Source organism: Tamandua tetradactyla, chromosome 6 (genome assembly GCF_023851605.1).
Source record: "Tamandua tetradactyla isolate mTamTet1 chromosome 6, mTamTet1.pri, whole genome shotgun sequence".
NCBI classification, from domain to species: Eukaryota; Metazoa; Chordata; class Mammalia; order Pilosa; family Myrmecophagidae; genus Tamandua; species Tamandua tetradactyla.
The window spans coordinates 36,755,580-36,769,199 of NC_135332.1; the positions used below are offsets into that span (position 1 = coordinate 36,755,580).

At 37.9% G+C, this 13,620-nt stretch overlaps 1 protein-coding gene across 4 annotated transcripts in view; it reads left to right on the top strand.

Moving 5' to 3' along the window:
• The window catches only part of PCTP (phosphatidylcholine transfer protein), an 81,029-nt gene that overhangs the window by 39,291 nt on the left and 28,118 nt on the right, over positions 1 to 13,620 (top strand). For 2 of the 4 annotated variants that reach the window (XM_077164843.1, XM_077164845.1), the window contains exon 1: positions 3,214 to 3,379. The exons of 1 other annotated variant lie outside the window; for it this stretch is intronic. In XM_077164843.1, coding sequence (XP_077020958.1) covers positions 3,239 to 3,379 — 141 coding nt within the window. In that variant the 5' untranslated portion in view covers positions 3,214 to 3,238. Of the gene's footprint in view, positions 1 to 3,213; positions 3,380 to 3,430; positions 4,269 to 13,620 lie in introns of those variants that run through there. One more of the 4 variants, XM_077164844.1, reaches the window with a different exon arrangement.

Genomic DNA, 13,620 nt, shown 5'->3' on the forward strand with positions numbered 1-13,620 from the left:
TCCATTTCTTTATATCTCTGCTTTCTGTTATATTTCCTCATAGCCGTGTTTTTATTCTCTCATCCCTCTTGAACTGTGGCAGGGTGACTATTTTACCCTTCATTTTTTATTTTAATGATGATATTTTCCATTGGTAGAGGTTCCATTTGGTACCTTGTCAAATTCACTTATTTTCTCTTTAATGTTTTCTTATTTTATTATGGCTTCTAGACATTCTTCTATTTCTTTATTACACATACCTATTAAGTAATTTCTTTCATATTGGTCTTTTATCTGTACTTTGGTTCTGATTATCCTGTTTGCAAGCCTGCTAATTCTTTCACATGAAGATTTATCTCTTCAGGTCTTTGTAATTCATATATTGTACACAAATCTTCTCTGGGTATTGTTTCCCTGTGATAATTTCTTGTGTACTGGTTGGGACACTATTCCTACTTCTTGTGAATGTATCCCTGCTTTTTATTCTGGCAGGGTCACAGATATTTCAATGATCCTGACTCAGATTTTGTGTCAATTTATCTGCTTGTGGCTCCTATATAGTGGAGGTAATATAAATTTGGATCTCATCTCTGAGATAGCCAGGAGGCTTGCCCCCTGCTTCCCCTGCAGTGGTCTTTTTCTTTCTTTTCACTGAAGGCATATGCATCCTTGAGGGTTTCCTGGTCTAGAGGCTGGGGATTTTCTGGTTCCCTTTAATGGCACAAGAAGATTTGGAGGATCCAGTCTTTATGAAGGGGCCTTTAAGAAGCCATGAATATAATAATCCTCACTTTCCCACCTGAGTTCTGGATCAATTTAAAGTTAGATGCTGACATCAAACAATGGATATTGCATGCCACTTTTATTACAATAAAGTTATTTTGATTACAGGGCTAGGATCTTTGGCAAAAATATATTTACCTCACTCTGTGCCCATAATTAAATTTGCCCTCCAGGCACAGGTAGTATTAGAAAACTTCAATTAAGTGGCAGAGCCGGTCCCTGGAGTTTACTATGTGTCTTAGGGTAGAATGCATACTTTTCACAAGGAAGCAGGATCAAAAAGAGAAACCAGAAATGGTTGATCTGGACTTACCCAGTAGTCTCTGACAAATGCATCTGTCATTTAAATCATCCCTCTTCTCTTGAGTAGGTGTGAGTGACTAAGTGAGGTCAAAGTATTAGTCTAATCCAATTTCCTTCACAGAGAAATATGGGGGTAGAAGAGGCTGGGGTGGGGTGTGCTAATCCCTTCTAACAATATTCAGGTGCTCGTAACTCTAGCTTTCAGTCTCTCTTCCCTTTCTGAAATCTGGAGTGTACCATTTCTTTCTTGTCAGCTAATGCATGTATTTAAAACCAGTCTTTGGTATCTTTTATCCAGGATTTCTATGTTTTAGACTGGGAGCTTAGGCTGCCATGTTACCAGAAGTTCCTCCAGAAGAGTGTTTTTCACTAAGGAAATAGGCTGGCCTATTAAGACAAGTTCTGAAGGGGATCAGGCCTTTCTAAGCCCCTTTCTAAGGCTTTTTCTAGACCACTGAGATAGAACAAAATAAAAACTATGCCTTAACATGATTCTGTGTTCACTAACTATAGTAAAATAAACGTGTGTAAATCTCAGCATACATACATACATATATATATATATATATATATGATGTTTACCTTTGGTGTTTAGTAGGTAAACACATTTTTAAACACATGAAATAAATATAATTTGAATTTCCTACCTTATATTTAATATCTTGCACAATGTCACTTATACTCACGTTTGTCTTCATTAACCTATTGCTATATAGTAATCATGTAGCTTCACAAAAGCACATCTTTATAATCAGATTCATTGAAAATATTAGAAAATTCTTCATAGTGTTTTTTGAGGTAATTGCTTTTTTAAGCAATTTAATTTTAGTTTAAATAAAATATAGCTTTTACAAAAAAAAATAAGGCATTAAAAAACAGTAGGAAAGTATGTTTCTACTCTGTAATTTTAGTCTAGGAAAATATCACACCCCTCCTCCTTTGCCCTCATAAATCTAAACAGAACCAGCATTGAGTTGAATAAAGCAGTAACCATGCAACCTGATAAATGTGATCTTATTTCCCTTCTTGCAAATAAACCTAGAGTTATCTATCAAATTCAAGACTTTCAAGTACAAGAGAAACATTTCAATACAGTGACATTAAAAAAATGGAAACTTTTATTGAACATTTACTTTGAGATAGATACTGTATAAAAAAACAGTACCTATTTGCATTGAAATGAATAAAATAATTCAGTACAATTATTTTATATATTTGATTGAGATCCTCAACCCTAACTAGTAACACTATTCTTAACCCATTTTACAGATTAGAAAACATGGATTTCCATACTTTATTGGCACCCATGTGGCTGTTGCAGTGTTTTGATGTTTACCTATTTCAGTTAAAGCCAAAACCCTTCTGCTCATGGGAAATACCATAATAACTGCATTACTTTAAAGGAACAAAAAGATCTTTGAGTTGCACAAAGATCTAAATTGTTTAAGCTGTAGAAATCATAGGTGGACAGAAGGATACCTTTCAGATCATTGTCCACACTCCAGGGTGGCAAATTACCTTGCAGATCCATTGTGAGCACTTCCCCTGCTCCCACTTAGATACCCCACGCAGGCCCATATTAGGTTTCTTAATCCTTTTTGTGCCGTGGACCCCTTTGACTGCCTGGAGAATCACATGGGTGCCTTCTCAGAATAATGCTTTTAAAAGCAAACGTAAAGAAGAGAAACTATAGTGAAAAAATACGGTTCAGTTACTGACCCCCGAGAACATTTTCAAGTATTTCTGCTCTGCCCACCTCTCCTCCCAAGTTTCCCCAAACCTCTCAAAGACTTGGTCGCCTTCTTCAGAGAAGACCAAGAGGAACCACCCAAGCAGCGTTTGGAAGGTATAAGGGGGAAGGGCAGAGCTAGTGAGATGTTTCTGAGGTGACCCTTCTTTTCCTTTTCGTCTAGAAGCCCCTTCTCACTTTCCCAGTTCCATCTTCTTTCCCAGACCAAGTCCAAATTTTCTCTAGTTTTACCTCTTTTCCCTCCTTTGCTAGCTCCGCCCGCGTTCCTAGCCCTACCCTTCCCAGGCCGCCTCCTCAGGCCCCGCCCCCTCCTCTGCTCCTCGCCAATCACGTGGAGGCGCCCTCGCCTCGCCCCGCCCCCAGGCCGCCCCCAGCCCTGTCCCGGGCCTCCCCTCCGCGCGGAGGAGCTGTGGCTGCGGAAGGATGGAGCCGGCGGCCGGTGGCTTCTCAGAAGAGCAGTTCCGGGAGGTGTGCGCCGAGCTCCAGCAGCCCGCGCCGGCCGGGGCCGACTGGCAGCTGCTGCTGGAGACGTTGGGCATCAGCATCTACCGGCTGCTGGACCAGGTAGCGGCCGGCGCGCTGGAGGACCGCGGGGCTTGGAGTGTCTCCGCCGGGCAGACCAGACTGCTGCTGCGAAGGGACCTGGGCGCGTCTTCTGGAGCGTGGGAGGAGCTCCGCCCCGGGTCGGAGCCTTGCCCTGGGCTGACTTCGCGCTCTTCAGATCTAGGAGAATTGGGTGGTCATCCGAATTCAGCCTCGGGTCTGAGGCCCGGCGGGGAAAGTGGTTTGTTAAGAAGTGAATGGTAGAGTTGAAACGTGGGTCTGCTGGGTGCTAGGCCCTTACATGTAGTGGCGTCCAGGGTACATGGATTCCTCGTCCCGAGTGGCCGCCAGTGGTGTGGAGGTGGACGGTGTTCTAGGATTTGAATATGAGTGGAAAAGAGGCAGGAATTTTCAGGGACTGGATGTGCAGGATGGCTAGTGTATATGTGTGTGTGTGGGGGGGTGGTTCTCGGGAAGCGACCTACTATGATCTTCATTCATTTTAGTGACTGTTTCTCTTGGCTGCTACCCTTTCCTTGTAAGTTTGCACTTAATAGTTTTAGTCTTCAGCTTCAGGCAGAATGCTAGCTAAAGGGGTAGTAGGAATGGAGGTGGTTATTAAACAAGTCTCAGGCGTTACTGGAAGACTTTGGAAGCCAGGTAGCCTTTCAGGCGGCAGGCATTGCACCGGAGGCCTGTCATTCATTGCTCTGTGGCAAGTAGGTTAGAGGGCACCTTCAGGTAACATAAGTAAAATCGGAGGTTCCTGGCATGGGACCAGGGCATTGTAGTGTTAGAGCTGAGAGGAGTCCTAAGGCTCACCTGGTTCAACCCCATGTTCATAGATGGAAAAAACAGGCCTGAAGGGGTGAAGCAACTCTGGAGAGGGCCAGCAAAGTTGGTGGTTGAGGTAGGATTAGAGGTTTTGTAATTTTTATGTTCTTGATACTTTTGTTTTCACAATCACGTTTTAGTTTACATAAAGTATAGCTCTTTATATTTTAAAACAGAAAACAAGCATTGCAGTAATTAGAATTTGCCCTGCTGCCTCAGAGGGTTGTTGAGAGGTTCAAATCAAACATGTCAATGTGTGTGAAAATCTTTGGGATCTCTACAATGGACAGGACAGTCCCCCACCCCTGAAAAAACAAACCAGAAAGAATTATCTGGCTCAAAATTTCAGTAGTGCCAAGATTAAGAAACCCTGATCTAAATGATGAATATTGATATTATGAAGATGGAGGAAATTTCCTCTCTAAAGTTTAGTACAGTGGAACATGCATACAAATTAGTAGAGCAGCCCTTTTTGTAATCCAGAACAACAGATACTACATGTTGGTGGGATGTCATAGTTGCTTTTCTCTATGTAAAGTTGATACATTTTGGTGAGTGTCAGTTGACTTTTAGCTGAATTTGGGTAGGAATCATCCCATAATATTTTCACAGTATAGAGTTATTTCCTAGGCCCCTGCCTCTTGGGTGACAGTAATCACCTGGTGATTATCCTCAGCCTGGTGGTGTGCCTGAGAATTTCAAGGAGCTATTTTGTATTTTCACGAATTGTTCTCAAATACATCCAAAGGAAGACATACTCCTCTATTGCAATTGCATTTCAGTGATGTTGGCGAGTATTCACTCAACAAACACTGAATGCCTGCTATGTACCATTGGGTATACCTTGATGAATAAGAAGCCCACAGTCTAGGACAAGCAGAATTTATTTCCTAGTGTAACTTCCACAGACAGTGGAATGGGAAAATGAACATTTTTTTAGGCAAAATCCTTTTATCTTCTCTCTGAGTTTTCCATTTTCCTTACAGCCACAAAAAAGGGCATTTGCCAAGTTTTCTTAGTTCAGCTACTCAGAGATATCTCTGGCATCACCCATTTCCCTTCCCTTTCTTTCCTTTACCTTTGCCGCTTTGGGTGCTCACCTAGAATTGCGGTGACCTCTTAACTAGTATGTTGGCCTTCCACCTCTTTGTGTCCTCCCCTCCATCCTACACATCACTTCCAATCAAACACCTTAAGCTACAGCTGTGATCTTATCACTACCCTGTCAGTGGCACTATTGATTGCAAAATTAAAAACAATATTTATAACTAACACATTGCATGCTTTCTTATATTCCAGGCACCGTGTAAGTGCTTTGCAGATACTGACTGATATCAACCTTCCCACCAACCCTATAATAAGTTACTATTATAATAAGAATACCTTTTTGCCTACAGGGAAGGCATGGAAAGCTTAAGTTTGTCATTCAAGATCAAACTGGTTTGGGAATCCAGCTTTCTGTGTCTAGGCCTGTGCTCTTAAACATGGTATTATATTGCCTCTCGGAATAGAAGGCTGATGCTCCTAGATGGGTTTTGCTGAACCAGTTTAGTCCAGCTCACATTTCCAGATTCATCCACACACTTCCTGTCCTCCAGCCAACCCAGACCATTCCGTTTTCCTAGTAGGCCTCATGGTTTTCATATTTTGTGTCTTTTCTCACACAAGGAAACAGAAGAGATCCTTATCTGCAAGGAGCTCATATTTCCTCATCTTTCCCACTGTCATATATTCATGGAAAGCCAGAACGGGAGAGGACCTTAGAGATGCGTGGGGCAAACCTCTTGCTTAAGTGAAGGCAGGCTCAGAGAGAGAAACACAATGCTAGTCAGTTTTAGAGCCAGAATTGGAACCTCTTACGTTAAGTCAAATCTTCCTTTCGCATCCCATCTGTCCTCATTATGTCTGGGTTAGGGTTGTAGTTAGTAGTTGCTCAAACAATTTATTTCACTGTGCTGTCATTCCTCATTTAACTTGCAACTTCTTCCTAGTTTGAGTTATTATTATACAAGCTTCATATTGGTCTTCCCGCCCCATCCCACCCCTCTTTGGGCCAGTTTTCTTCCAAATCCCCCTTCTGTCATCCTGCTGCATTTAAAAGCCTTTTTATTAATTCTGCTTCAGGTCAAGCCCCTCCTAAAGTTTTCCTCTCTGTATGTTCATAGAGATGAGTCCAACTGCAGCTTTTATTTTCATCTTTTTAAACAATTCTTTTATGAGGATTAAAATGAACAGCACCTTTTTCTTGAATTTCTGTTTTCTTTTGTCATCCTGGCTTAGAGAACAGAACTGCTATATAGACATTAAGAAAGAAAAAATAATGCAGCATTTTTTCCCTTAAGTGAAATTGAATTCTGTTTTAAAATAATAGTTCCCTCTTTGAAAATAAAATTAGTTTTGCATCTACCCAAATGTTTAACATTTGTATAACTAGATATACCTAGCTTTTGGAGGCTATTTCTGCTGCTTTAAATAAATGTCGGAAAATGTGGTTTGGCCCTTGTGGCTGACCTATCTCTAACCCAGGAGGGACGTGATAACAATAGCTAAATATTTTCAGGAAGATTCATAGAAGATGTATTACATTTGTCCTTAGACTTGTTCTCTGTGACCCCAAGGACTATAACAAGACAGAGTTCCACTCAATGGGTCCAGGGATGGTAAGTGGCACATCTAAGGCATGGTCAAAAAGTACTGAAGCGGAAATTCAGACCCAAGTATCCACGTTCCCTAGAAGCCTCTACTCTCCCCTCATACTACATACTCCCTGTTTGTATTTGTATTTTATTAGTAACATATCTACAAGCTAAAATTTCCCCTTCTAACCACATTCAAATGTATCATGCTGTGTTGTTAATCACATTCAGAATGTTGTGCTACCATCACCACCATCTATTACCAAAATTTTCCATCACCCCAAATAAAAATTCTGTATCAGTTAAACATGAATTTCCCAATTTCATATCCCACTCCAGCCCTGGTAACCTATACTCTATTTTCTGACTCTATGAATTTGCTTATACTAATTATTTCATCGCAGTGAGATGTTCACGATGTTTTATCCTTTTCTTTCTGGCTTATTTCAGCTCAACATATCGAGGTTCTTTGATGTCACATGTATCAGAACTTTATTCCTTTTTGCAGCTGAGTAATGTTCCATTGTGTGTGCGTGTGTGTGTGTGTGTGTGTGTGTGTGTGTGTGTGTGTGTGTATATACATTTTGTTTATCTATTCATCTGTGGATAGACACTTGAGTTGCTTCCATTTCTTTTGCAATTGTGGATAATGCCACTATTAACATTGGTGTGCAAATATCTCTTCCAGTCCCAGTCCCTGCTTTCAGTTCTTTAGGGTGTATACCTAGAAGTGGGATTGCAGGGGAATATGGTAATTCTGTACTTAACTTTCTGAGGAACTGAAAAACTTTTCCACATTGGCTGCACCATTTAACATTACCAACAATGGACAAGTGTTCTACTGCTTCATAACATCTCCCACACTTGTTTTCCGTATTAAAATAATAGTCATTCTAGTGTGTGGAATGGTACCTTATTTTGATTTTGACTTGCATTTGCCTAATGGCTAATAAGGTTGAGCATCTTTTCATGTGCTTTTTTGGCCATTTGTATATGTTTTTTGGTGAAATGTCTATTCCGAGTCTTTTGCCCATTTTTTAATGGGGTTGTTGGCCTTTTTGTTTTTAAGTTGTAAGGTTTCTTTTTATATTCTGGATATTAACCCTTTATCATATATGTGTTTCCAAATATTTTTTCCCATTCTGTAGGTTGTCTTTTTTACTTTCATGATGAAGCCCTTTGTTATACAAAAGTTTTGAATTTTGATGAAGTCCTATTTATGTATATTTTCTTTTGTTGTGTATACTTTTGGTGTACAGTGAAAGCAACCATTACCTAATATAGGGTCTGCAAGATGTTTCCTTTTGTTTTCTTCTAGTTTTATTGTTTGAGTTCTTATAGTTAGTTGATTCAAATTTTGAGTTCTTATATAGTTTGATCCATTTTGAGTTAACTTTTGTGTATGGTGTGAGATTAGGGTCCACCTTCATTCTTTTTTTTTTTAATTGGAAAATATAACATATATACAAAAAAGCAATAAATTTCCAAGTATATTTTAGCAAGTAGTTATAGAACAGATTTTAAAGTTCGATACGAGTTGCAGTTCCACGATTTTTCGTTTTTTTTGTCTAGTTACTCTAAGACACTGGAGACCAACAGAAATATCAATATAATGATCCAGCAGTCATACTCATTTGTTAAATCCTACTTTCTCTGTTACAGTCCTCCTCCTCTTTAAATAACATATATGCATAAAAGCAATACATTTCAAAGTATACTGCGACAATTTGTTAAAGCACAGATTTTAGAGTTTGGTATGGGTTACAATTCTACCGCTTTAGGATTTTGTTTCTTGCTGCTCTAGGGTACTAGAGGCTAAAAGAAATATCAACATAATGAATGATTCAGCACTCATACTCATTTGTTAAGCCTGATGTTCTTTGTATAACTCCATCATCACCTTTGATCTTTCTCCCACTCTTTAGGGGTATTTGGGCTATGCCCATTCTAACTTTTTCATGTTGAAAGGGGATGTTGATAATATGAGATAGGGAGATGGAACTAGTTGATGTTCTGGAAAGGCTGGCCCCTCTGCATTTCAAGTCTTATCTGATTCAGGGGCCTATCTGGAGGTTGTAGGTTTTGGAAAGTTACCCTAGTACATGGAAACTTTGTACAATCTTGTATAATGCCGTAAGTATTCTTTAGTATTGGCAGGAGTGGTTTTTGTTGGAGTTTGGCAAGTTATCGTAGGTAGCAATGTCTAACTGAAGCATGCATAAGAGCGACCAGCAGTGTAGCCTCTCAACTCTATTTGAACTCTCACTTTGCTCATTTTTTGAAAAATGGGTTGCTGGTTCCTTATTTTTGAATTTTGAGAGTTCTTCATGTATTCTGGACAAAGCCTTCATCACATGTGTGTTTAGCAAATATTTTCTTCTGATATTTTTATTTTCTTAAAAGTGACTTTTGAAATGCAGTTCTTAAATGTGAGGAAATTGAATTTTAAATTTTTTCTTTTATGGGTTATGCTATTTCTGTCCTATTTTAAGAATCCTTGCCTAACTGAAGATCACAAAGTCTTCTATATTTTTTTCTAGGTTTTATAGTTACAGGTTTTACATTTTGGTCCATGATTCATTTTGAGTTAGTTTTTATATAGGGTAAAAATTCATTCATTTGGTCCCATATCATTTGTTGAAAGGACTATAAGTTCTCCATCAAATTTATTTGAACTCTTGTTAAAAATCAATTGACCATATATGTGAAGGATTATTTATGGACTCTATTCTGTTCCAGTGATCTATGTGTCTGTAACACTTTCTTGCTACTATAGCTTTATAGTAAATCTTGAAATCAAATGGTATTAATTCTCCAATTTTGTTTTTTTCCCCCCAAATTGTTTGAACTCTTCTAGTTCCTTTTCTTTACATTTTAGAATCAGCTAGTCAGTTTCTACAAAAAATCATGCTCTTATTTTGATTGGCATTGCAGTGCATCTATTGATCAATTTGAGGGGATAAATTACTTGAAAATTGAGTCCCTGAATATGATATATCTCTCTGTTTGTCTAAGTCTTTTAGAATTTCTCTTGTGTATTTTGTAGTTTGCAGCATACTGATCTTTCACACATTTTATTAGACATATATAGATATTTCAAGGTTTTGGTGCTATTGTCAACAGTGCTTTAAAATTCTTTTCAATTTCCAGTTGTTAGTATGTGAAAGTACAATTAATTTTTGTATATTGACTTTGTTTCCCATGACCTTGCTAAACTTACTCATTAGTTCTATTAGCTCTTTTGTAGATTCTTTGGGATTTTCTATGTAGACAGTTCCGTTTCTCTGAATAGGGAGTTTTATTTCTTCCTTTCCAATTGTTATGCCTTTTATCACCTTCATTCTTTTACATGTGGCATCCAGTTTTCCAAGCACTGTTTGCTGAAGAGACTGACTATTCTTCAGTGGAGTGAACTTGGCACCCTTGTCAAAGTCAATTGGCCATAGGTGTGAGGGCTTATTTTTAAACTCTCAGTTCTGGTCCATGGGTCTATATGTTTGTCCTTGTGCAAGTATCATTTGTTTTGATTACTGTAGCTTTTTTAATAAATTTTAAAATCGGGAAGTTTGAGTTCTCTAAATTCATTCTACTTTCTCAAGATGGGTTTAGCTATTTTGGGCCCCTTACCTTCCCATGTTAATTTGATGATTGGCTTTTCCATTTCTACAAAGAAGGCTATTGTTATTTTATTTGGATTGCATTGGTTCTGCAAACTGCTTTTGTTAGAATTGACATCTGAACAATATTTCATCTTCTAATCCATGAACATGGAATGACCTATTTAGGTATTGTTTGATTTCCATTAACAATATTTTGTAGTTTTTCATGTCCAAATTCTTTATATCCTTGGTTAAATTTATTTGTAGATATTCTTTTAGTTGCTATTGTAAATGGAATTTTTTTCTTGATTTCCTTTTCAGAATGTTCATTACTAGTAGGCAGATTTTGCATGGCCACTTTCTTGAATTCGTTTATTAACTCTGGTGTCTTCACTGTGGATATTTCAGGATTTTCTGTATATGGGTTCATGTCATCTGCAAATAGGGAAAGTTTTGCTTCTTCCTTCCAAATTTGGATGCCTTTTATTGCTTTTTCTTGCCTAACTGCTTTGGACAGAACTTCCAGTACAATAATGACTAACAGTGGTGACAGTGGGCATTCCCTTTTTTCTTTTAACATTTTTTTATTCTGAAATATAACGTGTACAGAAAAGCAATACATTACAAATTACATTTTAAAATTAGTTATAGAACAGATTTCCAGTTTAGTTTGGGTTACAGTTCCACAATATCAGGTGGAAATAGTTGGAGATAGTTCTTAAAAAGAAGTATCAATATAATGATTCAGTAATCATACTCATTTATTAAATCCTGACTTCTCTGTTATAAGTCCTGCTTCTCTGTTGATCCTCCTCCCAATCTTTAGGGATATTTGGGTTATGCCTTTTTTCATTGTTGAAAAGGGCATCAATAATGTGGGATGGGGGATGAAACTGGTTGATGTTCTTGGAGATGTTCTGGCACCTACGGGTTTTCGGACTTATCTGTCTAGGAGTCATCTAAAGGTTTTTGATTTCTGAAAAGTAAACTCGGTGCATGCAGATTTTGTAGGATCTCAGAGCCTGGGGTGTTCTCTAGGGTTAACAGGGATGATGTTCCTTGGGACTTGGCAAGCCATAGCAATTAGCAATATGCTTGCATAACAGTAGTCTCCAGAATAGCCTCTATTTGAACTCTCTTAGCCACTGATACCCTGTTTTGTTACATTTCTTTTCCCCCTTTTGGACAGGAAGGCATTGTTGAGCCCATGGTGCTAGTCCAGGCTCATCTCTGGACGTCATGTCCCGTGTAGCGGGAATGGTAATGGTTTTACTTACAGAGTTGAGCTTTGTGAGAGAGACCACATCTGGGCAATGAAAGAAGTCCTCTGAAAGTACCTCTTAGGCATAATTTTAGGTAGGCTTAGCTTCTTTGCTACAGAAATAAGTTTCATAAGAGCAAGCCTCCAGACCCAAGGGCTTGGTTTATTGACTTGGGAGTTCCCAGTGTTTGAGAGAGTATCAGGGGTTTCCCAGGTGGAAAAATTAAATAGTTCCATATTTTTTCTGCAGTCCCTCAAGAGACTCTGCCAATACTTTTTAATTATCTGCTCAGCATACTCTGGGATATATCCAGGTATTTAAGCTATGCAGAATTACAAGAGTGGGCATCCTTTTATCTTGTTCTTGATAGTAGAATGAATGCTTTCAGCCTTTAACCATTGAGTATGATATTAGCTATGGAATTTTCATAAATGTTTTTTTATCATGATGAGGACATTTCCTTCTATTCCTAATTGTCTGAGTGTCTTATCATGAAGGGGTGCTGAAATTTGTCAGATGCCTTCTCTGCATCAATTAAGATGATCATGTTTGTTTTTTTCCCCCCTTCATTGTATTACTGCTTTGTATTACATTAGTTGTTATGTTGAACTCCTTTGCATATCTGGGATAAATCTCATTTGATCATTGCACATAATTTTTTTAATATGCTGTTGAATTTGATAAGCTAGTAGTTGTTGAGCATTTTTTGCATCTAATTCAAAAGAAATATTGGTCTGTAGTTTTCTTTTTTTGTGGTATCTTTACCTGGCTTTGATATTCGTGTGATGCTGCCTCACAGAATAAATTAGGAAGTATTTTTGAAGAATTTGAGCAGGATTGTTGTTAATAATTCTTGGAATGTTTGATAAAAATTCACCAATGAAACTGTATGATCCTGAGATTTTCTTTGTTGGAGGTTTTTGATTACTGATCCAATTCCTATCTGGTTTTTGTTTGTTGAGCTCTTCTGTGTCTTCTCAAGCGGTATATAGGTAGTTTTTGTGTTTCTAGGAATTTGTACATTTCATCTAGGCTCTCTAATTTGTAGCTGTAGGGTTGTTCATAATGTCCTCTTATAATCATTTTTATTTCTGTGGGATTAGTAGTAATATCCCCCCTTTCATCTTTGAGTTTAGTTATTTGTACCTCTGTCTTTTTTTTTCATTGTCAGTCAAGCTGAACATTTGTCAATTTTATTGAGTTTTTTAAAAGAACCTGTTTTTGTTTTGTTGATTCTATTGTTTTTTATTCTCTATTTCACTTATCTCCATTCTAATCTTTGTTATTTCCTTTCTTATGTTTGCTGTGGGTTCAGTTTGCTCTTCTTTTTCTAGATCACCCAGTTGTGAGGTTTGATCTCTGATTAAGATCTTTTCTGTAGCATTTAGAGCTACAAAATTCTCTCTCAACACTACCTTTGCTGCATCTGCTAAGTTTTGGTATGTGTGATTTTGTTTTCAGTCACCTCAAGATATTTCATAATTTCCTTTGTTATTTCTTCTTTGGCCTACTGGCTGTTTAAAAGTGTGTTGTTTAATTTCCACATACCCATGAATTTTCTAGTTCTCTCTCTGCTATTGATTTCTTGTTTCATTCTGTTCTAGTTGAAGAAGACACATCGAATCATTTCAGTATTTTTGATTGTATGATTTTTAAATTGAGACTTGTATAATATTTTCATTGAGACTTATATGATGTTTTATTGAAGCATATGGCTTCTCATGTAGAATAATCTGTGTGGACTGGAGAAGAATCTGTATTCTGCTGTGGTTGGGTGAAGTTTTCATACATGTCTGTTAGATTTAGTTGTTTTGTAGTATTGTTCAAGTCTTCTGTTTCCTTACTGATCCTCTGTCTAGTTGGCCTATGCATTATTGCAAGTGGTTTATTGAAGTCTCCTACCATTAAAATAGAACCATCTAATTCTCCCA